Below are 27,418 nucleotides of genomic sequence, written 5' to 3' on the forward strand. Positions count from 1 at the left end.
ATGCACTTCCCGTTGGCCATACATGAAAAGATATTACATCCAAGTGTAGACAGGTACATAGACAAACATGGTGGATGTTAAAGGGGTACTCCCGTGGAAAACTTTTTTATTTTTTTAAATCAACTGGTGCCAGAAAGTTAAACAGATTTGTAAATTACTTCTATTTAAAAATCTTAATCCTTCCAGTACTTTTTAGGGGCTATTTACTACAGAGGAAATGCTTTACTTTTTAAATTTCTCTGCTGTCATGACCACAGTGCTCTCTGCTGACCTCTGCTGTCCATTTTAGAAACTGTGCAGAACAAGAGAAAATCCCCATAGCAAACATATGCTGCTCAGGACAGTTCCTAAAATGGACAGCAGAGGTCAGCAGAGAGCACTGTGGTCATGACATCAGACAAATCTAAAAAAGTAAAGCATTTCCTCCTCTGTAGTATACAGCCCCTAAAAAGTACTGGAAGGATTAAGATTTTTTAATAGAAGTAATTTACAAATCTGTTTAACTTTCTGGCACCAGTTGATTTAAAAAATAAAAATAAAAAGTTTTCCACGGGAGTACCCTAAAGGGGTTATCTAGGCAAAAGAAAACAGAGCTAATTTCTTCAAAAACAGCACCACACCGGTCCTCGGGTTATGTGTGGTATTACAACTTGGCTCCATTCACTTTAAAGGGAATTCACTTTAACCATTGACTACTTGCCTTCATTGAGCTGCAATACCACAGACAACCTGAGAACAGGGGTTGTGCTGTTTTTGGGAGAAAAAAAAAGCTGTGCTGGTTCTCTAATCTTGGATAACCCCTTTAAAAAGCAGGATCCATTCATACATACAGGCAATTTTATACATCCTTAGACACGTGAAAGGTTTAAATAATCACAGCGGCACGATCGGTTTTCAGCGCCAGACATTAGGTTTCATTTGAGATTAGCGCAAGTCTTCAGGGGAGGGATAAAGAGGAGCATGAAAATAGAGAACATCTATGTGGGGATGACCCCAGTGGCCAAGAGGATGATGAGGAGTACGATGATTCCGACAATCACGCAGATTATAGCGATCATCTTTGCGTTCTTCCACCAGTACTTCCTGGCAACTTTCTGCGATGTGGTCTTAAAGTGTTCAGACTGAGGAAGACAATAATAGGGTTAGGAGGCAATAAAGATCCCGAGCAACTTCATGCATTAATACCTCAAGAAGCACATCCATACAGTTATCTGTAAGTCATATATTATACTTCGTACCTGCTTTCTTTATACTATGCCAACTTGCTCCTGGGACCCCCCCCCCCCATAATCTCAACAATGAGACTTTTGAAGCTCCTATCTAAATGAAACTGCAGCACGTGCATTTGACTGCCGCACCATTGATGGGGTGCCGGAGATAGCCGAGAACAGAGCCATGGTGGTAAAACCCATTTAAAAGGGCTCTACACTAAGCAACTAAAGGAATAGCCCAATGGTACTACTGTTACCTGGACAAACCCCCATGGTTCTGAGCTGCTGACGCAATCACCATACAGCTCTGCACCAACTAAAGGGGTATTGCTATCTTGTAACGTGATGGCATATTGCCAAGACCCCCGCCAATCCTGAAAATGAAGAGACCTTTTCTACCCTGCTCAAAACAATAAAGGGAACACTTAAACAACACAATGTAACTCCAAGTCAATGACACTTCTGTGAAATCACACTGTCCACTCAGGAAGAACACTGATTGACAATCATCTTCACATGCTGTTTTGCAAATGGAACAGACAACAGGTGGAAATTATAGGCAATAACAAGACACTCCCAATAAAGGAGTGGATCTGCAGGTGGTGATCACAGACTACTTCCCAGTTCCTATGCTTCCTGGCTGATGTTTTGGTCACTTTTGAATGCCGGCGGTGCTTTCACTCTAGTGATAGCAGGAGACGGAGTCTACAACCCACACAAGTGGCTCAGGTAGCACAGCTCATCCAGGATGGCACATCAATGCAAGCTGTGGAAAGAAGGTTTGCTGTGTCTGTCAGCGTAGTGTCCAGAGCATGGAGGCGCTATCAGGAGACAGGCCAGTACATCAGGAGACGTGGAAGAGGCCGTAGGAGGGCAACAACCCAGCTACAGGACAGCTACCTCCGCCTTTATGCAAGGAGAAGCAGGAGGAGCACTGCCAGAGCCCTGCAAAATGACCTCCAGCAGGCCACAAATGTGCATGTATCCACTCAAATGGTCAGAAACAGACTTCACGAGTGCCCAACGTCCACATGTGGGGGTTGTGCTTACAGATCAACACCATGCAGGATGTTTGGCATTTGCCAGAGAAAACCAAGATTGGCAAATTCGCCACTGGTGCCCTGTGCTCTTCACACATGAAAGCAGGTTCACACTGAGCACATGTGACAGACGTGACAGAGTCTGGAGACGCCGTGGAGAACATTCTGCTGCCTGTAATATTCTCCAGCATGACCAGTTTTGCCGGTGGGTCAGTAATGGTGTGGGATGGCATTGCTTTGGGGCTGCACAGCCCTCCATGTGCTTGCCAGAGGTAGCCTGACTGCCATTAGGTACAGAGATGAGATCCTCAGACCTCTTGTGAGACCATATGCAGGTGCGGTTGGGCCCTGGATTCCTCCTAATGCAAGACAATGCACCACAGACTGTCCAGGAGTTGGCAGATGCTTTAGTCCAGGTATGGGAGGACATCCCTAAGGAGACCATCCCCCACCTCATCAGGAGCATGCCCAGGCGTTGTAGGGAGGTCATACGGGCACGTGGAGGCCACACACACTACTGAGCCTCATTCTGACTTGTTTTAAGGACATTACATAAAGTTGGATCAGTCTGTAGTGGGGTTTTCCACTTAGATTTTGAGTGTGACTCCATATCCAGACCTCCATGGGTTGATAAATTTGATTTCCATTGATAATTTTTGTGTGATTTTGTTGTCAGCACATTCAACTATGTAAAGATGAAAGTATTTTATACGATTAGTTCATTCATTCCGATCTTGGATGTGTTATCTTAGTGTTCCCTTTATGTTTTTATAGCAGTGTATTTTCTTTGCACGGAAGTGCCTGGGCATCTATTGTGCAAGGAACCTTCAATACTTTGCAGAGAAATCCCTACCACCAAACACTGTTCATACTGGACTCATGAGATCTATGGATTGCATGCATGTGGCATCTGACATGGTTATATAATGCTCGGTTGTGAGTCACATATCAAGAGAAGCATACTCACACTGGCCTCCAGGTCCTCTGTCTTATTTCTCAGATGGTCCAGGTTCTCTCCTCGAGCTAGGATTCGCTCTACATTTTGAGACATAATATTCTTGACTCCTTCCACCTCACTCTGCAGGTCCCGCACACGATCTGGGCCCGGAGCTTGGGCCGAAGGCCCAGCTGTCTCCTGGGAATTAAAAAATAATGGAACATTAAGACAATTCTTTAGTTATATATAGGGGCATAAAGGTGGCCTAACACCTACAACAGCCAGATGTCATCCTGATTCTATAATACAAATGACTGCATGGCTTGGCCTTACTAAGACTTATTTCTAGGGGAAAAAAAGGATCCGTTGTTGAAATTCAACATGCCAAATACGTTATTATATTCACTGTATTTTTTATTATTTATGTACTGTACCTGTAAGAGGGAGATGCAGTAGCAAACAGGTGACCCTGTCTGCCCAATGGAAACCCCCAAATGAACCTGTATATAGTGTAAGGGGGGGGGGCTGAGTAGTTGCCAAGTCTAGTTCAGTGCTGAGTCCAGTGTGGACCAGTTTTCAGCAAAGCTCTGGTTGTGGACATTCCGTTATTCTACATCTCCCTATCGCTTTTGGGAAGGGTGGCGATAGGCCAAGCTATACAGTATTAACCCCTCGCCCTGGCGTCACGACTGACAAGAGTTAATTACACCCTTGCTATACCGCATAGCAACACCCTAACTGCCATACACCCCCCCCAAGGCACCACATAGGTTATGGGGTCCTTACCAACTACTACTAGTATGAACCACTTTAGGTTAATAAACTGCATTTGAGAAGAATTTATTCAAATTCCATGTACCATAACATTGATATAAGACATTGAATCTGTATATCCCCAGGATTTAGCTGCGGCCTAGTCATGGGCCTCTCAGCCCCTGTCCCAATGGTCAGTCCACCCCGGGGATTAGTTTATCACTGCGTAAATGGAAACCTATGCTATTTGTCAGTCTAAGATTGCAATCTGACAATTCTGTGGGCGCTTTAAGGACAACCGTACTATCATCCACTAGAGATGTACAGTAGATAAGGCAGCCATCAGTTTACGGACCCTTAACAGGATGCCAGGACCCTTAACAGGATGCCAAGTGTTTGTCCACATAAATCCAGCATTGGCTTTAACAGGCAAATATATGTAAAGTGAGTTTACAAAACTACGTGTTCTCCAGAGCCGTGAAGGTAAATGTTAAGAGATGACAGAATATGTGGGGCGGGGGTGAGACGTAAAAATGAGGAAGGAACAAAAATGTAAAAACCCGTTGAGAATGTGGAAACTACTTGTGTTAAAAAGATTTCAACTGAAGGTGAAGGGGCACAAATGGCACGCTGTCACTGTAACCAGATGTCATATGTGGTATTGCAGATTACCGGAAAATGACAAGTTGGGTGTCAACATATAGTCATTGCAGGAAACAGTCCCCTTGTCATTAATAGCAGTGCTACAGGCAGCAGTATCCTTACAGACCCCCTAGGCAGCCTGTGTGTCGCCATATAGTACATCTATGAAGCACTGCACGGATGCATGCAAAATCTGAGAAGAGCTTCATGGTTCTTCTGTGGTCATGGAGTTCCCTTGTTTTCTTATGGAAGCACTTCTATAAAGCACCCCTATAATTAAAGGGCCTAGGGACACAATTATGGACCTTGTACAGCTGCCTCTGCAAAGTACTGTTCCCAGCATGCTCTGCGCTCTCAGGGCTTATACCTGCATCGGCGTACTGCTAGTAATATAGCGTTCTCCTGTGCACTGTACGATGAGGCAGGTACAAGTAGTTATAAACATTCAAGAGGCCGCAACCTCTTTATACAGGTGATCAGCCAGAGGTGCCGGGAGCTGGACCTTAGATCAGCGTTTCCCAACCAGGGTGCCTCCAGCTGTTGCAAAAGTAGAACTCCCAGCATGCCCAGACAGCCTTCGGCTGTCTGGGCATGCTGGGAGTTCTACTTTTGCAACAGCTGGAGGCACCCTGGTTGGGAAACATTGCCTTAGATGTTCAAATAGAGATGGTCTAACTTGAGGAAAGGTTATCATTTTCATAAAGCTTAAAGGGGTACACCGCCCCTAGACATCTTATCCCCTATCCAAAAGGATAGGGGATAAGATGTCAGATCGCCATCGCTGCTGGGGACCCTCGGAATCGCCTTTGCGGGACCCCGCTGTCATTACTGCACAGAGCGAGATCGCTCTGTGCGTAATGACGGGCGATACAGGGGACGGAGCAGCGTGACGTCATGGCTCCGCCCCTCATGACATCACGGCCCGTCCCCTTAATGCAAATCTATGGCAGGGGCGTGACGACCACCACACCCCCTCCCATAGACTCGTATTGAGGGGGCGGGCCGTGATGTCACGAGGGGCGGGGCCGTGATGTAACGATGCTCCGGCCTCTGTACTGCCCGTCATTACGAGCAGAGCGAACTCGCTCTGCAGTAATGACAGCGGGGTGCCGCAGCGGCAATCCCGGGGGTCCCCAGCAGCGGGACAGCGGCGATCTGACATCTTATCCCCTATCCTTTGGATAGGGGATAAGATGCCAGGGGCGGAGTACCCCTTTAAAGGGTACTCCCCTGGAAAAAAAAAATTTTTTAAATCAACTGGTGCCACGGTTAGTCCATTAAAAAAAGTTGTTACAAGATTCTGCAACATGATTCCTATGATTTTGCATCTGAATCACTGGACTAATATGGCTATTATAACAATAATAATAATAATAATAATTTACATGTGGTGTATATCCTGAAGATTTTATGCTGTGTAAATTATTGTTAAAGGGGTACTCCGGTGGAATAATTTTTTTCTTCAAATCAACAGGTGCTAGAAAGTTAAACAGATTTGTAAATTACTTCTATTTAAAAATCTTAATCCTTCCCGTACTTATCATCTGCTGTAAGTTCCAGAGGAAGTTATTTTCTTTTTGAATTTCCTTTCTGTCTGACCACAGTGCTCTCTGCTGACACCTCTGTCCATTTTAGGAACTGTCCAGAGTACAAGCAAATCCCCATAGCAAACCTCTCCTGCTCCGGACAGATCCTAAAATGTTAGCAGAGAGCACTGTGGTGAGACAGAAAGGAAATTCAAAAAAGGAAAAGAACTTCCTCTGGAGCATTTAACAGCTGATAAGTAGAGGAAGGATTAAGATTTTTTTTAATAGAAGTAATTTACAAATTTGTTTAACTTTCTGGCACCAGTTGATTAAAAAAAAATGCTTTTCAGGGGAGTACCCCTTTAAAAAGCTCTTTGAGGTCACACTTGGAGGCTATGCAGCAAGCAATATTGAGCAATCCTTCTTTAGTTCCTAAGTAATTACACAAAATAATCTTCATTCTTCAAGGGATTTTCTCCGCTTTACACAGAGTGCTTTATTCCACACACAATGTAAGAGATCTTTCATTTACCATCTCAGATCTGGTGTCCCAAGCATGCCAGTAATGAACCCAACAAATGCCAGAGACTGAGGGTTTCTGCAGAACTGAACATACTGTATTCTCTTGTGGTTTCTTGTAGAGACAACACTTCAAGTCCCTGCATCTACACTTTAAAGGGGTGTTCCGCTCCTAGACATCCTATCCCCTATGCTATGGATAGGGGATAAGATGTCTGATCTGCGGGAGTCCCACCTCTGGGAACCCCGCAATCTCTGTGCAGCACCCGGCGTTCATTTTCGAACGCTGGGTGCGGGTGGCGGGGGTCATAACGTCATGGCCAGGGCCCCCCTGGCGTCACTCCATGCTCCCTCAATGCAAATTTATGGGAGGGGGCATGGCGGATGCCACACCCCCTCCCATAGACTTGCATTGAGGGGGCGTGGTGTGACATAACAAGGGCCGTGGCTGTGACGTCACGACCCCCGCCAGCCGCACTTAGTGTTCGGAACAAAATGTTTGCACTCTGGGGCAGCGGAGTACCCCTTTAAGATCTGCTAAAGGAAACTAACACACAGAATACCACAAGGAACTACTTATGGTCATTGGGAAATGCACCTAAATATATACTACTGTGGTGGCCCAGTACAGGAGTTGCACCCCTGTACCCTAGCTGTCCTGTCAGGCAGCCTCCATACAGTGTCCTCTGGGCCCCCTGCACCTGTTCCCCTTGTTCCTGTACTCCTATGTTAAGCTGTATATTGTATATAAAACCTGTCATGAACCTTTAAGAACAGTTGACATGTGATTAACCTGTTATGTGATTGTAACCCAGTGAGGTATCAGTGACCATGTGACCTAAGGGTGACCTATGGGACCTCTCATAGTCTCCCCCATATAAGCCCTGGGTGCAGCCTCTGCTCTCTCTCTCTCTCTCTCTCTCTCTTTTAGTTCCTGCTTAGCTGAGTGCAGCAAGGTCCTAGGTGCGTGTCTGGAGTCCAGAGGAGACCTAAAGTCAGTCAAGCAGCCACGGATTCTCAAGTACATTGCCCCACAGGTCAAGTCAAAGCCTAGTAAGCTAAAGAAGGGGTGAAGTCAGTCATAGTCAAGTCAGTCCAAGTCATCCTGTCTCAAGTCAGAGTGGCCTGTACCCAAATTGTTCAAGTCCCAGCAAGCCCTAAGGTCTCTGAAGTCACTGGTCACCTCCTTGGGCCTGGCCAAGCTGTATAGACTGTTACACCTGTCTGACTCAGTAAAGCTGCCGTTGTTCCGTAACTTGGCGTCGGATTTATTATTTGCCCCCATGCCTAGCCGAGGATCCAGCAGTATGCCTACGGGTGGTATTGAGGATAAACCACACCCTGGCGTCACGAACACAAGGGGTTAATGCCATCTGCCCCTAGGGTAACTGCATCTGCCCTCATCACACTCACCACACTACATAGCCAAAAATAAGTGGACATTCCTTCAAATTATTAAAAACATCCATGGCAAAGAGGGACATAAAATTTAGCCCACAGCCAAGCTTTGATTACAGTATGGGTTATAGTAAAATGATTAGTTTACTCAAAACAGGTCACTGCCATAGGATGGCACCATTGTCAAAACTTCATCTGTAAGACTTCGGATCTGCACCAGTTAGGACTCTTTCACATGTAGTACAGTATTTGTCAGTATTTGTACTCAAAACAAGGAGTTACACTATAATAAGTTTGAGTTTTGGACTCACTCCTGGTTTTAGCTTACGATACTGTGCCAAATAATACATGTTAAAGAGGCCTTATTATGGTGAAGTTGACGTGTCTAAGACTAACAACTCCATAAAGCAGACCACGCATGATCACAGAGTGGGGGCATTGACCTCTGAAGCTTGTGGGGTGTATCCTGACTCTGACTCTGAAAAGACATCAGTACAACTGTCCATCAGGACCTTCATAACATGATGATATGTGTTTCCATGGTTGAGCAGCTTCATGCAAGCATAAAATCACCATACTCCACGTCAAGTATCAGCTTAAAGAGGTACTCTGCCCCTAGACATCTTTTCCTTTATCCAAAAAGGATAGGGGATAAGATGTCTGATCGCGGAGATCCCACCGCTTAGGACCCCCGCGATCCTCCTGCTGCACCCAGTGTTCAGCTAGAGCGTCGGGTGCAGCGCCGAAGGCTTGTGACGTCACTCCCACACCCCCTCAATACAAGTCTATGGGAGGGGGCATGACGCCCCCTCCTATAGACTTGCATTGAGGGGACGTGGGCATGTCCATGATGTCACGATCCTCCGTCCCGCATTGCCAGTCATTCGGCACGGAGAGGAGTTGGCTCCGTGCACCGGATATCTGGGGTGCTGCAGCCAAGATCCAGGGGTCCTGCCGCTGGGAACCCCTGGATCTTGACTGCAGCACACCAGACATCCGGTGCACAGAGCCAACACCCTTTCAGTCTGTTGTGGAGGATCTCCAGTAAGCTGCACAGTGCCCTGACCTCAACTCTATTAAACTCCTGTGGTATAATTTGAATCTCATGAAAAAGGGGAAAAGAGGGGATGGTCCAATTTTATTTGGAAGGGGCTTATTCACAATTATTTTTTTTTTTTTACTTTCTTTTACAATAATTTTATTCCTATAGGAAACTATTACATGTATCCTATAGAAATCAGTGTTATTGGCGCTCCATTAGTGCAGCCTGCCATGGCTTTCTGCACTGAAAGGAGCCCCGATCAGATGACGAGGAGGCAGTTAAGGGCCCTTCCACAGTCTGATCAGCCCACTGGAGCTAAATCTCATCCCATTTAGGAGTCTAAATGGTTAATGCCAAACATCGGCCTGATAGGCGATGTCAGCCATTAGCCATTGGTCCTGGCTACCAATAGCAGCCTGGACCCATCGGGTATAAAGCACGCTCAGCTCCTGAGCATGCTTCAAACTGCAGAAGCGGTTGCAGGGCGCAAGTTTAAGTCATGTTTCTTAAGTGGTTACACAATAAAAGCTATATAGAGGGGTTTAAGGGTATGTGTTTCATATAGTTGGGGTAGGCCCCTCCCCTTTTTTAGTAGTTTCTCCCCCATATAGTTGTAGGCCTCTCTGAGAGGGGCCCGGGCCTACATCGACTATATGGGAGCAACTATTAACAGAGGGGCCTACCCAAACTATATGGGAGCAACTATTAACAGAGGGGCCTACAAAAACTATATAGGGTGCTCCATATAGTTTGGGTAGGCCCCTCTGTTAATAGTTGCCCCCATAGTTGTGGTAGGCCCGGGCCCATCTGAGAGAGAGGCCTACAACTATATGGGGGGAAACTATTAGCAAAGAGGGGCCTACAACAACTGTATGGGACACAACTTGCCACTATTTAGTTGTTGTACGCCCCTTTCTGCTGCTAATTGTTGCTCCCATATAGTTGTAGGCCTCTTTGAGAGGGGCCTGCGCCTACTACAACAATGGGGGCAAATATTATTATGGGTGCTCCATATAGTTTGGGCAGGCCCCTCGGTTAATAGTTACCCCCATAGTTGTGGTAGGCCCGTTCTCTCACAGAGAGGCCTACAACTATATGGGGGGAAACTATTAGCAAAGAGGGGCCTACAACTGTATGGGACACAACCTGCAACTATATTGTTTTTTGTACCCCTTTCTGCTGCTAATTGTTGCCCCCATATAGTTCTAGGCCTCAAATTTTGCCCCCCCCCAGCAGGCTCCACTCCAGTCTTCTCAGGCTCATTTGCCACCGCCACCACCACTCACCTCTGTTCCGCCACAGTGCTACTGTACATGAGGGGGAGCAGGGCCGGCGTACTGTATCAATGCGCAGCGCCAGTGTGCGAGTAAGTAGTACCTCCCACTGCAGAGAGGCAGCAGCCTCCGGCCCCGGAGGTATGTGCGGCAGCGGCGCACTGCTGCAGGAATTATTTTCTTACAGTGGAAGGCAGCATGTGTGAGTGATACATACGTAGTCAGTCAGTCAGTCAATCAGTCAGCGAGTTAAGGCGGGCCCCCAGCGGTCAGTGAGTGACAGTCACAGTCACACATCCCTCACACCTGCCCATTTTGAACTGGACGTTTATTAAATTTATTGTCCGACAAAATTGGATTTCTCCAGATCATATAACATAGTAACATAGTTCATAAGGTTGAAAAAAGACCAGAGTCCATCAAGTTCAACCTATAACCTTAATGAGTCCCTACTGAATTGATCCAGAGGAAGGCAAAAAACCTCATACTAGAGGTAAAAATTCCTTCCCGACTCCAAATATGGCATCAGAATAAATCCCTGGATCAACGTTCTGTCCCTATAAATCTAGTATCCATAACCTGTAATGTTATTATCGGGTCATGTGACTAGGTCATGTGTTATATCCATAATCCTTTGTAATAGGACTGACAGGTTTGGGGAACCAATAAGCTTTGATCCTTCCCCTTGATATAAGGGCGCTGTTATCCAATAATCGCTCTCTTGTATCCTGGATCTGAAAGTGAGCAGACCTGCTAATACAGCTACAAGACAATCTAGGCCTGAAGCCTATCAATTCCGTACCTTCCTAAACCGTGAGTTTATCCAACTCAAAGCTTATTCCCTACAAGGTCCCAGCCAACCTGTGAGGAGCCTTAATTCCGGTCCTCTTGTAAAGACATTTGTTAATTGCATCCTGCATAAGATCTGCAGTAAAGTTATTACAAGTTCAATACAATTGGACAATCCTTTATTCCTCCCTATAGCTCTTGGGACGGGTGGCAGTAGGACATATAGATACAGAGGAAGCCCTCACCCTGGTGTCACGACAATTAAAGGAGTACTCTGGTGCAGACTACTCCTGCTCCATTCTGCCCGGGCTGCAAAAAAAATTAAAATAAACCATCACTCACATTCCTGGGTTCCCGCAGAGGGCCAATACAGCTGATCGGTCCTCCGGTCCATCATCTTCATACTTCCGTGTGAACGAAGCGTCACATGGCGCTCAGCCTATTATGGGCTGAGGCAAAACATTGCGGCGGCCGGCGACAGGCTGAGCACCATGTGACGTTTTGTTCACACGGAAGTATGAAGATGATGGACCGGAGGACCGATCAGCTGTAGTGGCACTCCGTGGGAACCCAGGAATGTGAGTGATGGTTTATTTTCATTTTTTTTTTTTTGCAGCCCGGGCAGAACGGAGCAGGAGTAGTCTGCACCAGAGTATTCCTTTAAGGGTTAAATCTATACCCAGTAACACCATCCTGCAACACCCCTGTTCACCCCTCATCCCAAGTCACCACAGTTCTGAAGCCACCAAAATGTCATCCAAAAATAGGAAAAAAGTGAGGACTAAAGAAAAATAAGTAGATCACTAATACAGATAAAGCAAATCCTTCCATATAAAAGTAAGAAAGATCTGCTGGGAGCTGTAATCACTGTCTATGTAGAGGACAGGAGCTTCTTCAGGATCCTGTACAGTACATACAGTGGGGGACATGTATCATTATTTGTGTATGGTAGAAGCATTTTACCCCTTTTCCCGAATTCTAAATTATGAGCAGAAGCGCTAAATTTATCAATCAAGCGCAATGAGCTTCATAAATTGCGGGTAAATATAGTATCTCCTCAATCCACTCTCTTGCTTATGCATCTATAACTCCTCATCCTTTCTGCGCCTATTGAAGTCCCTTGGGAGTATTTGGAGGTTGCTGTATTTGTTACACCTATGTGGTGGCGGGACTGGCTGCATTTTGGAAACTCTTAACAGTGTTGTGCCTGGCATACTAGCACAACCTACCGGGTAAGCGCTTCCAGTACACTACTACTATAGATGTCACTCCAAGGTACCCTGATTCGGCCACATCTGGAGGACATGCTCTACCAAAGCATGCACAAAAAAGGGCTTGCGCAAAATTTTGCGGAAAAAAATACACACACATCTTTGATACATGTCCCCCAATGTCCTGAAAAAGTAAAAGGGAGCCACCCTTACTTGGTATCCAAAGGAGTAGCTACCCCTGGTACAGGTAAAGAGTAGTACAGAACATGTAATCCCTCCCAGTACGGTAGGGAGGCGCTACCAGACAGGAATTCAGTGCTTACGCTTCAGTAATACAGGTGTTTTACCGGTGAATGTCCATTCTGATTGGGCAGATCTTCCAGCCATTGACACATTTCACAGATCTGGACTGCCCGTAGCAGTGTATGTTGAGTCTGGTTTCAAGTTACAATGGTCCAGAAAAGACCATTGTATGTTGAAACTATTGTGTATATGTTGAGGCCATTGTAAGATCACTGTATACAAATTTGTATCTTAATACCTGCCAGAAACAGTAGTAAATATCGCATGCAGTTTCAGAATTTGAGAGAATTCAGATGTTTATTTCCTTTAAAAATTTAAGAGTACCTGTCACCAAACTAAACTTTTAATATATTGTTTCTTATGTTATTATAAGACACTTTTCTCTTTACTTGCTGTTAAAATTCTCAACCATTATATGTTTTTAATGTAATTGAAAAAACAGACACTAGGAGGCTCTGTTCTGTTCCCAAACAGTTCATTTGGTCTCCACCCGGACTTGCAGAAGTCCAAACTCAGGAAGTGCGTGCGGGGCATGACTCTCGCAGGCTTCAGTGACGTTGCCCCTGCTGGGGAACGCCCACTTTCTCCTGCCGGGAGCTCACACAATGTGAGTAAGGGGAAAGGTATGATACACAGCTTTTTAATGCTTGGAATTTTTTTTTAGGGCAGGAGGGGTGTTAGGAGTAGTAAGTGAATATAATCTGAGTTAGTTTAGAAAATAGGGTTTGATGACAGGTACTGTTTAATGGGAACCCCATGGACGAAAATATACCAAAACAATAGGAATATGTAAAGCTGGAAGTATCAGCAGTGACCTATACAAAGCCAGTAGACACTGCCAGTATCGGTTATGCAGGAAGAACGAGTTCTATAACTAGATGCATCACTCAAAGATGCAGTGTCATCTGAGCAGCAGACAGCCAGCATAGCAATGTATTCATACAGTCATGGCCGTAAATGTTGGCACCCCTGAAATTTTTCTAGAAAATGAAGTATTTCTCACAGAAGAGGATTGCAGTAACACATGTTTTGCTATACACATGTTTATTCCCTTTGTGTGTATTGGAACTAAACCAAAAAAGGGAGGGAAAAAAGCAAATTGGACATAATGTCACACCAAACTCCAAAAATGGGCTGGACAAAATTATTGGCACCCTTTCAAAATTGTCGAAAAATAAGATTGTTTCAAGCATGTGATGCTCCTTTAAACTCACCTGGGGCAAGTAACAGGTGTGAGCAATATAAAAATCACACCTGAAAGCAGATAAAAAGGAGAGAAGTTCACTCAGTCTTTGCATTGTGTGTCTGTGTGTGTCACACTAAGCATGGACAACAGAAAGAGGAGAAGAGAACTGTCTGAGGACTTGAGAACCAAAATTGTGGGAAAATACCAACAATCTCAAGGTTACAAGTCCATCTCCAGATTTGCCTTTGTTCACAAGCGCAACATTATCAAGAAGTTTGCAACCCATGGCACTGTAGCTAATCTCCCTGGGCGTGGACGGAAGAGAAAAATTTATGAAAGGTGTCAATGCAGGATAGTTCGGATGGTGGATAAGCAGCCCCAAACAAGTTCCAAAGATATTCGAGCTGTCCTGCAGGGTCAGGGAGCAGTGTCAGCGCGAACTATCCGTCGACATTTAAACTAAATGAAACGCTATGGCAGGAGACCCAGGAGGACCCCACTGCTGACACAGAGACATAAAAAAGCAAGACAACATTTTGCCAAAATGAACTTGAGTAAGCCAAAATCCTTCGGAGAAAATGTCTTGTGGACAGATGAGACCAAGATAGAGCTTTTTTCTACTGTTTACCGAAAATGGAATGAGGCCTACAAAGAAAAGAACCCAGTACCTACAGTGAAATATGGTGGAGGTTCAATGATGTTTTGAGGCTGTTTTGCTGCCTCTGGCACTGGGTGCCTTGAATGTGTACAAGGCATCATGAAATCCGAGGATTACCAAAGGATTTTGGGTTGCACTGTACAGCCCAGTGTCAGAAAGCTGGGTTTGCATCTGAGATCTTGGGTCTTCCAGCAGGACAATGACCCCAAACATACGTCAAAAAGTACCCAGAAATGGATGGGAACAAAGCGCTGGAGAGTTCTGAAGTGGCAGCAATGAGTCCAGATATAAATCCCATTGAACACCTGTGGAGAGTTCTTAAAATTGCTGTTGGAAAAAGGCGCCTTCCAATAAGAGAGACCTGGAGCAGTTTGCAAAGGAAGAGTGGTCCAACATTCCGGCTGAGAGGTGTAAGAAGCTTATTGATGGTTATAGGAAGCGACTGATTTCAGTTATTTTTTCCAAAGGGTGTGCAACCAAATATTAAGTTAAGGGTGCCAATAATTTTGTCCAGACCATTTTTGGAGTTTGGTGTGACATTATGTCCAATTTGCTTTTTTTCCTCCCTTTTTTGGTTTAGTTCCAATACAAACAAAGGGAACAAACATGTATATAGCAAAACATGTGTTACTGCAATCCTTTTCTGTGAGAAATACTTCATTTTCTAGAAAAATTTCAGGGTGCCAACATTTACGGCCATGACTGTAAATACAGGGGCCTTGTCTACAGATCAACACCTAAGATCTGCTCATGAGGGTTATAAGAAAATGCTGGCAGGCTGTAGCAGCTGGTGTACAAAGCAGTAAATGTGGGTCTTATAGACAGTACCTATAATCCAGCACAGTACAAGCTGTTCTAGAGCACATTCCCTTGCTACGTAAATTCCTTTGTGCACATTATAGAACGTTATGGGGCTCTGCAGCAAGCATGGGTCAGATGAGCTTCCATACTGATAAGCTACACTGTAGGGTTTATGGCATATATGCAGGTATAATCCATTTACCATCATTTGTGGACCAGATGTACATATATACACTTTCCAAACACACTGCTAAAATGCTAATAAAAAAATAATAATAATAATGAAAAGGGTTCATTGCATTTCACCTGGTATATATTTAACCTACTATTTGGCTTAGAAACACAGGCCTCTAGATGCCCCATCCATTATTAAAGTGGAACTACTGATTTGTGCAGATGACACAGTTCCTTCGTAGTAGAGACATGAATGGGGTCACACTCTACCAGGACCACCTTTAGGACATTACTTCATGAAGGTTTCTGTGTATATTTTGCTCGCCCCCGTTCTTTCCCCCCAAAATTTTTTTTAGTTTACACTACACCTTTCCCCCCCCTCCTTCTAATAAATACATTTTCCCATCTCGCCAATATATGCTCTAACTTTATTATTCTTAAAGGGGAACTCCACTGGCCAGCGTTTGGAAGTAAATGTTTCGAATGCTGTTTTCACGCTGCCAGGGTCGGTCTTGCCCCTCATGACATCACGGCCACGCCCCCTCAATGCAAGTCTACGGGAGGGGGCGTGACGGCCGTCATGCCCCCTCCCAAAGACTTGCATTCTGGGGGCATGTCAGGAGGGGCAGACAGACTACATGACTTCCTCAAGGGTATACAGCAGCTGATAAATACTGGATGGCTTAAAGGGGTATTCCAGGAAAAAAAACAAATATATATATATATATATATATATATATATATATATATATATATATATATCTCAACTGGCTCCAGAAAGTTAAACAGATTTGTAAATTACTTCTATTAAAAAATCTTAATCCTTTCAGTACTTATGAGCTTCTGAAGTTAAGGTTGTTCTTTTCTGTCTAAATCCTCTTTAATGACACCTGTCTTGGGAACCGCCCAGTTTAGAAGATGCTTGCTATGGGGATTTGCTTCTAAACTGGGCGTTTCCCGAGACACGTGTCATCAGAGAGCACTAAGACAGAAAAGAACAACCTTAACTTCAGACGCTCATAAGTACTGAAAGGATTAATATTTTTTTTAATAGAAGTAATTTACAAATCTGTTTAACTTTCTGGAGCCAGTTGATATATAAAAACAGTTTTTTCCTGGAATACCCCATTAACATTGTTAAGTAGAAGTAATAAACAATTCTCTATAACCTTCTGAAACCAGTTGAGTTGAAACAAGTTTTTTTCCTCTAATGTTCTCTCCTAGCTGGGTGCCACGTGATGAAGACGGAATCAACATAAAGAGAGCTCAGCTATGTGTAATATCCCAGTACAGGATATACATCTGTACAATACTTAGGCCCTGTCAGGTTAAAGGGGTTCTCTGATGCTTACACATCTTTTCCCCTATCCAAAGGGGTTGTGACAGCTATCACGCCCCCTCCCGTAGGCTTGCATTGAGGGGCGGAGCGTGACGTCACACGGGGCGGAGGCGTGACGTCACACGCCGCCGGCCCGGTGGTCGCCTGTAGTCAGTCCCGGAGCGAACACGCTCTGGGGACTGATTACAAACGGGGTGCCGCGTGCATTATCCCGGGGGTCCCCAGTGGCGGGACTCCCGCGATCAGGCATCTTATCCCCTATCCTTTGGATAGGGGAAAAGATGTGTAAGCACCGAAGAACCCCTTTAAGTCCCTCATTGTCCTAGGGGCTCTCGTGCAGCGTCTCCCCCATAGTATTATATAAGTCTAACGTGATGTATAGTGTAGTAAATATAGTGCATAATGTTATGTGTTAGTTAGATAAAGTATAAAAGAACCTTTAAGAACCTTTGGAGGTATCACCTGCTATGTTCCCATGATGTGTTATGTTACCCAGAGAGCACCAGCTAACCAGGTGACCTGCAGCTTGACCTATGGGCTTCTGGCTCAGCCCCCTTTATAAGAGGGGCAGCCATTACAATCTCTCTCTTATCACTCCTGCTGAGGAACAGTATAGACCAGATGTCTCATTGCTAGTGTCCAGCAGATCTGGAAGGCCTCAAGCCTACAGCCACATTCCAGTAAGCCAAGTCTATGTCTGCTGTCACCACCTACAGTCCAGTCAAGCCTAAAGTCGAGTCTAAAGTCAAGTCAATTCTACAGGGTGGGCCCTTTATATTGATACACCTTAATAAAATGGGAATGATTGGTGATATTAACTTCCTGTTTGTGACACATTAGTATATGTGAAGGGGGAAACTTTTCAAGATGGGTGGTGACCACTGCGGCCATTTTGAAGTCGGCCATTTTGAATCCAACTTTTGTTTTTTCAATAGGAAGAGGGTCATGTGACACATCAAACCTATTGGGAATTTCACAAGAAAAACAATGATGTGTTTGGTTTTAATGTAACTTTATTCTTTCATGAGTAATTTACAAGTTTCTGACCACTTATAAAATGTGTTCAATGTGCTGCCCATTGTGTTGGATTGTCAATGCAACCCTCTTCACCCACTCTTCACACACTGATAGCAACACCGCAGGAGAAATGCTGGCACAGGCTTCCAGTATCTGTATACACTGCTATATACTACTATATACACCGCAGGAGAAATGCTAGCACAGGCTTCCAGTATCCGTATACACTCCTATATACTACTATATACACCGCAGGAGAAATGCCAGCACAGGCTTCCAGTATCCTATACACTGCTATATACTACTATATACACCGCAGGAGAAATGCTAGCACAGGCTTCCAGTATCCGTATACACTGCTATATACTACTATATACACCGCAGGAGAAATGCTAGCACAAGATATAAATGGCCCACCCTGTAGTCTGCGTGGCTGAACTAAAGTCTATTACAATTACTACAAGTCCCAGCAAGCTGTGAGGTCCATCTGTGTTACTGGCCACCTCTCTGAGATCCTGGCCTAGCTGTAAAGACTATAACAACTGTCTAACCTCAGTAAGGCTACCATTAACCCTAACTTGGTCTTGGACTATTATTGACCTGCCTAACCTTGGGATAGGGGTGCTACCGTTCGGGTGGTTACCGGTAAAACCACTCTGGGCTACACCCTTCACACCCCGTGGTCACACCACAAAACCTTTGCGTCACCACATATGTGCTTCTCTTTCTCACTTGTTCTAGTGTTTATACCCAGACTGATCAGACATGTCTCCACAGTATTTAAAGCGGCAGGTACACTGTCAGGGAACCCAGCACCAAACCAGGACTGTGGGGGCTCTCCACCAATCATAAAGTATTTGTATATCCCGATGATATGCCACCACTTTATATGATAGGAATAACCTATCCTTTCTTATGGATATCCTATCCAAGTATCCTTTGTTATTATACAACAACACATTGCTTCTAGGGTAGAATATCTCTGAACACACCCTGCTTGATGGTGGCTGTACAGTCAGACTTCTGTAATAATTAGAGATGAGCAAATTTACAGTAAATTCGATTCGTCACAAACTTCTCGGCTCGGCAGTTGATGACTTTTCCTTCATAAATTAGTTCAGCTTTCAGGTGCTCCCGTGTGTGGATACATTCCTAGAAGAGTCTTTCCTAGGACTGTATCCATCTTTTCCAGCCCACCGGAGCACCTGAAAGCTGAACTAATTTATGTAGGAAAAGTCAACTGCCGAGCCGAGAAGTTTGTGACGAATCGAATTTACAGTAAGTTCGCTCAGCTCTAGTAATAATCCAACCAAAAGCAATGCTACCGTCTCAACCTGACAAGGTGCTGTGGTAACCGCTGTAGAACATGTTCTGCCGGCACAAATGAATCGATTCACCGAGAACTTTTGTAGAGTTTCCAGTAAGAGTCATGGCCAATATTATGATCATCATAAACGTGACAGAGCGCAGGAAGGAATCAACCCAGGATCCGATCACTAGATTATCATTCCAACAGTATGACCAATCATAAACATGGTGAAATCTGTATACATTGGAACGCCAGAGCTTAACAATCATTCATAAAAAAAATTATGCAAGCAGCTCTATAAATGTATATGTAAATTGAACTAACCGAGTGGTAAGCACTGTGGAATTTAGGCTCCTTCATTCTACTTCAATGTAACTTTTTGATAAATTGCATAAATGTTCTCTAATGGAGTATTCACACGTACAGTATTCTGCGCAGATTTTATGCGCAGGATTTTATGCTGCAGATTTCAATGTAAACTGAATGGCTGAATACAGCTTCAAATCCTGCACATCAAATCTGTGCAGAATACTGTACGTGTGAATAGACCGTAAAGCAGTGGTCTTCAACCTGCGGACCTCCAGATGTTTAAAAACTACAACTCCCAGCATGCCCGGACAGCCGATGGCTGTCCGGGCATGCTGGGAGTTGTAGTTTTGAAACATCTGGAGGTCCGTAGGTTGAAGAGCACTGCCCTAAAGGGTAAATGTGTAAATGTACCTTAAAGGGGTACTCCGCCCCTAGACATCTTCTCCCCTATCCAAAGGATAGGGGATAAGATGTCAGATCGCCGGGGTCCCGCTACTGGGGAGGCCCGGGATCCCCGCTGCGGCACTGCGCTATCATTACAGCACAAAGCGAGTTCGCACTGCATGTAATGAGGCGCAATACAGGGGCCGGAGCATCATTACGTCACGGCTCCGCCCCTCGTGACGTCCGCCCCTTTCAATACAAGTCTATGGGAGGGGGCGCGGCGGTCGTCACGCCCCCTGCCATAGACTTGCATTCAGGGGACGGGCCGTGATGTCATGAGGGTTGGAGCCATGATGTCACACGGCTCCGTCCCCTGTATCGTCCGTCATTACGCACAGAGCTAACTCGCTCTGTGCTGTAATGATAGCAGGGTGCCGCAGCCGGGATCCCGGGGCTCCCCAGCAGCGGCACCGCGGCGATCTGACATCTTATCCCCTATCCTTTGGATAGGGGATAAGATGTATAGGGGCGGAGTACTCCTTTAAAGGGGTTATCCAGGAAAAAACTTTATATTATATATCAACTGGCTGCAGAAAGTTAAACAGATTTGTAAATTACTTCTATTAAAAAATCTTAATCCTTTCAGTACTTATGAGCTTCTGAAGTTAAGGTTGTTCTTTTCTGTCTAAGTCCTTTCTGATGACTCCTGTCTCGGGAAACGCCCAGTTTAGAAGCAAATCCCCATAGCAAACCTCTTTATAAACTGGGCATTTCCCGAGACAGGTGTCATCAGAAAGCACTTAGACAGAAAAGAACAACCTTAACTTCAGAAGCTCATAAGTACTGAAAGGATTAAGATTTTTTAATAGAAGTAATTTACAAATCTGTTTAACTTTCTGGAAACAGTTGACATATATAAAAAAGTTTTTGCCTGGAATACCCCTTTAAGGCAAGGTTCACACAAGCCAGCTTGTTGCAGTTTTTCTTAATTGCAGATCCAAAAGTAAGGAAATTTAAAATAAGAGATGTATACCTTGTTTTTTTTTTGTATCCACTCATTGGGTCCTATTTATTTATTAAACAAACTTCTGACAGATTTGCTATAGTAAATATTAACCATTGGCTCAACTGTGTCCAGAAGTCCCACAAAAAGTGAATAGAGTAGTGGCTGCGCATGTTCACTACAGCTCCATTCAATTGGGGGGGACGACAAAAGATTTCTGATTATGCGGATCCCCACTGATCAGCTAGTTATTTGCTATCCTGTGGATAAAGAATAACTTATTAATCCTGAGATAAACCCTTTAAGCATATGGTCTTATACAGCCATGCTGTGGCTAAAAACTACACAGCCATGCCGTGGCCATGTGTTTTTGCAAGTAGGGGTAGAGTCACACATTGCGCATACGCAGTGTATTTCAGCACGCAGCGGGAAATACGCTGCACATTTTTCTATAAGCAGAAACAGAGGGCTCACCCGCCGCAGCCCTGTGTATGCAGAAAGGTTTGGAGGTGGGCTGGGCATGTCACAGTCACATGGGGTGCTCAGCCCACCTCCAACCTAACTGCACACACAGGGCTGCGGCAGGGAAGCTCTGTGTGTCTGCTCATAGCAAAATGTACAGCCTATTTCCTGCTGCCCAGCAGGTTTCTCGCAGCATGAAATACACCGCGTAAATGCTATGTGTGACCCAACCCTTAAACTGTTTACCTGCAAAATTGTACACCCATTAATGAACGGATTCTATGGCCTCACAATTTTGCCGGTAAACAGCTTGTAAAACTAAGCAGCCAGAAAACTGCATTGTCTGCATGGATTTTGACTACATCCCAACCATCCAGCTTCCGCTATGTGAGACCGTAGCCCTCAAGGTGAATATCCCATTCAGACAATGCTATTATTGTATTGAGTGCAGAGGAGTCTGAATTTGCTGAATTCTTCTGTATGGTTCCTTTGTATAGACCTTGAGATGAATATTCTGTTCCAGTAAAATAATCTCTGGTTGGAGCTGTAATTACATCCAGGCCAAGGGAAATACACGTAGTATATATAGGGCCTCATAGGAACAACAAAAAGATTGTGGAGGAATTAAAGAGGTTTCTGGCACTATAAAAACAGAGCACTAAGGGTATGGTCCCGAGCTGCAGCCTCTCCCAGATGCGGTGGCCAACAGGTGCACAATCTTGGAAGTAAAACTGGTACTACTGGCAATGCTATGCGGCTGTATGCGCTACAGGAGGACGTAGTTTCGTCCACATGCAGTAGCCGCAATGTAGGAGAGTACCACATTTTCAATACCAGTGGCACCAAGCATTACTATAAGTATTTTTGGCAACAGAACCTCACTTTTGAGGGAGTAGCATCTACAGATGATCCCTTAAAGGGGTAATCTTTTTTTAAATCAACTGGTGCCAGAAAGTTAAATATATTTGTAAATTACTTCTATTTAAAAATCGTAATCCTTTCAGTACTTATCAGCTGCTGTGTGTTCCAGAGGAAGTTCTTTTCTTTTTGAATTTCCTTTCTGCCAGACCACAGTGCTCTCTGCTGACACCTCTGTCCATGTTAGGAACTGTCCAGAGTAGAAGAAAATCCCCATAGCAAACCTATCCTGCTCTGGACAGTTCCTGAAATAGACAGAGGTGTCAGCAGAGAGCGCTGTGGTCAGACAGAAAGGAAATTCAAAAAGAAAATAACTTCCTGTGGATAATACGGCAGCTGATAAGTACTGGAAGAGTTAAAGGGGTATTCCAGGGGCTGTAAAAGTTAGTGTAGTTCATAGTGTAGTGTCTGTACCTGTGTGTGACGGTTTTCTCACAATTCTTCTGTGATTTTCACCCCAAGATTTATTTTTAACAGCATATAAAATAACTGGTTGTCTCAGATTTTTCCCAGGTTGCAATGCGGCTGAGACCTGACTCACTAGTCAGCTGATGACAGGGAGTCTGTCTGCTTCAATGGGTGGAGCGATCGCTTGGTGGGGGAGAGATCAATCTACAACTAATGCAACAGCTGGAGGCATCCTGATTGAAAACCACAGGTGTTTTGAATGGATGCAGCTCATTTATGTTTCAATGGGTGGGGTGGCTGATGTGTGAGAGGGAGGAAAATGGAATGATGGGATTTGTAGGCAAAAAAAGAGAAAACTAAAACAGGAAATTCCAGTTCACCAAAGCTAGCCACAGTGTTATGGTAATCTCACAACATAGCCATTTAGCCCCAAGACAAGTGCAGATCCTTCCTAAGCATGTCCATTACTGCCTGCCAGGTACGTACTAAAATCACCTTATGCTGGATAACCCCTTTAAGCACCAGTTGATTTAAAAAAAAAAAATATATATATATATATATATATATATATATATATATATATATTTTTTTTTTTTTTTTTTCCAGTGGAGTACCCTTTTAAGTGCATATGATGATTCTTTTCTGCCACCCACAACAGCTGTAATCAAGATGCCAAGGTATGAGTAGCATATGCCATAGATATGCCCATTAGTTTAAAAGATAATCCTAGTTTCATGACTATAGCCATACCTTTTACTACAAATGCCCAGAACATGCTCCTGTCTATCCATAATTACATAGTAAAGTTGAAAAGAGCTACTAGTGCGTGAGCACAAATATGGTAAGAATGTGACAGATTGATCATGATGGCATCTACAGCCATGTAAACATATCATGAATATTTATATCTGCACACACAAACCGCTCTCTGGTGAGTACTCGTGCATATGGCCATATCATGGCCTAGTAATAGGTTATGGAGGACTCACTATATAAATATAAGTCTCCTTTTATTTGTAGGCATACTTCATTAAATGCTGTATATATCAGGTATTCTCTCCTGGAAGCACTGCGTATATATGTATGTGAAATATGGGGTCATATAGAAGTACCACAAACAACATATCAAATGCCTACAGGTACAGTAGTACAATAGTGGAGCCACAGGCCTCGATAGATATGTATATTATTGGGAAACATATGACACTATTCACACCATGTTTGGGCTGTATATGGCTATACAGTAGAATCCATTTTTAGCATCTGTTTAACATATACACTAGAGATGAGCGAACTTACAATAAATTCAATTCGTCACGAACTTCTCGGCTTGGCAGTTGATGACTTATCCTGCATAAATGAGTTCAGCTTTCCGGTGCTCCGGTGGGCTGGAAAAGGTGGATACAGTCCTAGGAGACTCTTTCCTAGGACTGTATCCACCTTTTCCAGCCCACCGGAGCACCTGAAAGCTGAACTAATTTATGCAGGATAAGTATCAACTGCCGAGCCGAGAAGTTTGTGACGAATCGAATTTACTGTAAGTTCGCTCATCTCTAATATACACTTTTATCCTTTTCGATAGTATGGACTGTAAACATTAAATGCAAACACAAAGGTAGTGTGCACCCAGCCTTACATTGATATCTGAGGTGGTGTTGGTAGATCCCCATCTACTAGTCGTCCGTCACTACTCTAAGGGGCTCTTTGTGACTGAACATATGACTTGTAATTCAGATATCACCATAACAAAAAAAAAAAAGTATACAAAAAAAACCTTTACAATAAACACAATTGCCTAAAAGAAATTCAATGGTCGTCCTGGAACCAATTCATATTGTAACTTGAGGGACCAGTGTATGTTGAAACCATTGTATGTTGAGACCATAACTCTATGGAAACCTGGTAATTGGTTCTGAAGCCGCCAAAATGTCATCCAAAAATAGGAAAAAGTGAGAATTTAAGAAAAATAAGTAGATCACTAATACAGATAAAACAAATCCTTACATATAATAGTAAGAAAGATCTGCCCCGAGCTGTAATCACTGTCTGTGTTAGTGTTTCCCAACCAGGGTGCCTCCAGCTGTTGCAAAACTACAACTCCCAGCATGCCCGGACAGCCAAAGGCTGTCCGGGCATGCTGGGAGTTGTAGTTTTGAAACAGGTGGAGGCACCCTGGTACTGAAACGCTGGTCTAGGTAGAGGACAGGAGCTGGGTCCTGTACAATAAACACAGTGTCCTAAAAAAGTATCACCTGGTGTCCAAATGAGCAGCTAACCCTGGCACAGGTAAAGAGTAGTACAGAACATGTTCTACCTCCCTGTACTGTAGGGGGCGCTACCAGACATCCAGTCAGTGCATGTGCTTCAGTAATACAGAGGTTTTACCAGTAAAATGCCCATTCTGATTGCTCTGTTCTTCCAGCTATCGACAAGTTTTGCAGATCTGGACTGTCTGTACATTGTATGTTGAGTCTGATTTCAAGTTACAATGGTTCAGAAAAGACCATTGTATGTTGAAACTATTGTATGTTGAGGTCATTGTAAGTTGAGGAATCACTGTACTTATTTTATTGGCCATAGCCATAAAGCCTGGGCTCATTTTGATTATTACCCCAAGTTTATAACCTTCTTAGGTTCAGTTCACACAAATTTTTTTTAGACATGTTGGAGGTATATACCAGGAGTATGCCCCAATGCATATACTCTGATATGCCCGTAGGCTCCCACATGGCAGTATATGCACATGTCCATAAGATTATAGTACAATGACCCCCCCCCCCCCCGACCTACGATGGCCCCGACATACCATCATTTCAACTTACGATGGCCTCTCAGAGGCCATCGCATGTTGAAGGCAGAATCAGCATACGATGCTTTTGTATGTCGGGGCCATCGCATAAACGGCTATCCGGCAGCGCAGACTGCTTCAGCTACCACCGGATAGCCGTTTACGGTGCCCCGTGTGGTCTGCTGACGATCACTTACCTGTCCTCGGGGCTCCGGCGCGTCCTCTTCGGGATCCCCTGCATCGTCGGCGCTCTCCATCGTCGTCATCACATCGCTGCGCATGCCGTCCAGTCATCCAATAGGAGCGGCGTGCGTAGCGACGTGATGGCGGCGACGGAGAGCGCGGATGCCGGGGAAGCAGAGACATCCGGAGCGTCGGGAACACCCCGGGGACAGCGATGGAAGGCGACATCCCAGGCAGCGGCTACGAGCGGTGGAGCGGCAGGGACAGGTGAGTACAACTTCCCCTACCAGTGGTCTTCAACCTGCGGACCTCCAGATGTTGCAAAACTACAACTCCCAGCATGCCCGGACAGCCAATGGCAGGTTGTAGACCACTGTCCTATACTTTACATTGCACGGATCCATCAACAAACAATGGTTTCAACAAACGATGGTTTCAACAAACGATGGTTTCAACAAACGATGGTTTCAACAAACAATGGTTTCAACAAACAATGGTTTCAACAAACAATGGTTTCAACAAACGATGGTTTCAACAAACAATGGTTTCAACAAACAATGGTTTCAACAAACAATGGTCCGTTTGGAATGGATTACCCTCGTATGTTGACGGACCACTGTGTACATACCTTAGAGATAACACTTGTGTCATTTTTGTGGCCCTTGAAGAAAGGGATAGCTTTTCCCTTAGGTCCCATCACCTCTAGCATACGGTAGAGACTATGTATGTAGGACTCCATGTACTGTGTCTGCTTCAAGTGATCCAGTGTTCCGGAACACGATGAGTCACTTCTATGACAATGGTCTCTTTGTTCCCATAGCAACCAATCAATGCTCAGATCTTATATGTTAATGCGCTCTAGAAAAATGAAAGCTGCCCTGTGGTTGGTTGTTATGGGTGGTTTGACCGGCTTCTTCTTTGGATTTTTTTTCCCCCACGAAAACCGCCTCACTCTTGTCCAATGGATGTGTCGGGCATTGCAGCTGAGCCCACAGACAAGAGTGGCGCGGCTTCTCTGAAAAGAAAAATCACAGGCCCTTTTTTCTCTAATCCTAGCCTTCAAAGTATATTGCTAGGCTATCGGATTACTGTACAGTATTGGGGGAGATCAAAACCCGTCCAGAGGAAAAGTTGGACAGTTGCCCATAGCAACCAATCAGATCGCTTCTTTCATTTTTAACAAGGCCTCTGCAAAATGAAAGAAGCGATCTGATTGGTTGCTATGGGCAACTGCCCAACTTTTCCCTTTGCACACGTTTTGATAAATCTCCCCCTATAACTTTTATTTAAATCTGCTGAAATCCCTATTTACTTGCTCCATGTTGGAATTTGCTTCGAAAGCAAAACCCTGATTTCACGTCAGTGCCACGAGGGTAAATAAAGCGCCCCGTCAGTAACAACCACCACCATTAACTTGTACGTATTATAACCGGGCAATTCAAGGATCCTCCAAGATACACAGTTTAATATTATGATATACAAAACAGCTTTAATAAAAGAACCTCACCCATACACAAACATTCTTATTACAGATTTCTGACATGATCTTGGTTTTTTACTCCCATTGGCTCCCATGTTGCCTAAAGCAAACGTATAGAGACGCATACTAATTTTTTCTTATAATGTCTACACCAAAGAAAAGTCTAATGTTTAGAAATGGACCAAGCGTAGTCACTAGTAAACTATGTTCTAGGTCGATGGGCCATACAGAATGAGCGCTAAGCTCAATAATTGCCGAGTTTAAATGGGCACTGTCAGATACAAAAACTTTTGATATGTTGTAAAGCATGTATAACCAAAAGGTTTTGAAATTGCTTTAATTTGAAAATTTTGA

General features: G+C 44.3%; 1 protein-coding gene across 1 annotated transcript; it reads right to left on the minus strand.

Annotated features, from left to right (window-relative positions):
• Window positions 1–503: 503 nt before the first annotated feature.
• VAMP8 (vesicle associated membrane protein 8) lies at window positions 504–26,369 on the minus strand. Its single transcript, XM_056569205.1, has 3 exons — window positions 26,213–26,369; window positions 3,219–3,386; window positions 504–1,121 (listed from the first exon to the last, which is right to left on the minus strand). The coding sequence occupies exons 1-3, from the start codon at window positions 26,321–26,323 to the stop codon at window positions 978–980; spliced, it is 423 nt and encodes a 140-aa protein (XP_056425180.1). The 5' UTR covers window positions 26,324–26,369; the 3' UTR covers window positions 504–977.
• Window positions 26,370–27,418: the final 1,049 nt, after the last annotated feature.

This window comes from Hyla sarda, chromosome 4, assembly GCF_029499605.1.
Source record: "Hyla sarda isolate aHylSar1 chromosome 4, aHylSar1.hap1, whole genome shotgun sequence".
Classification (NCBI taxonomy): domain Eukaryota; kingdom Metazoa; phylum Chordata; class Amphibia; order Anura; family Hylidae; genus Hyla; species Hyla sarda.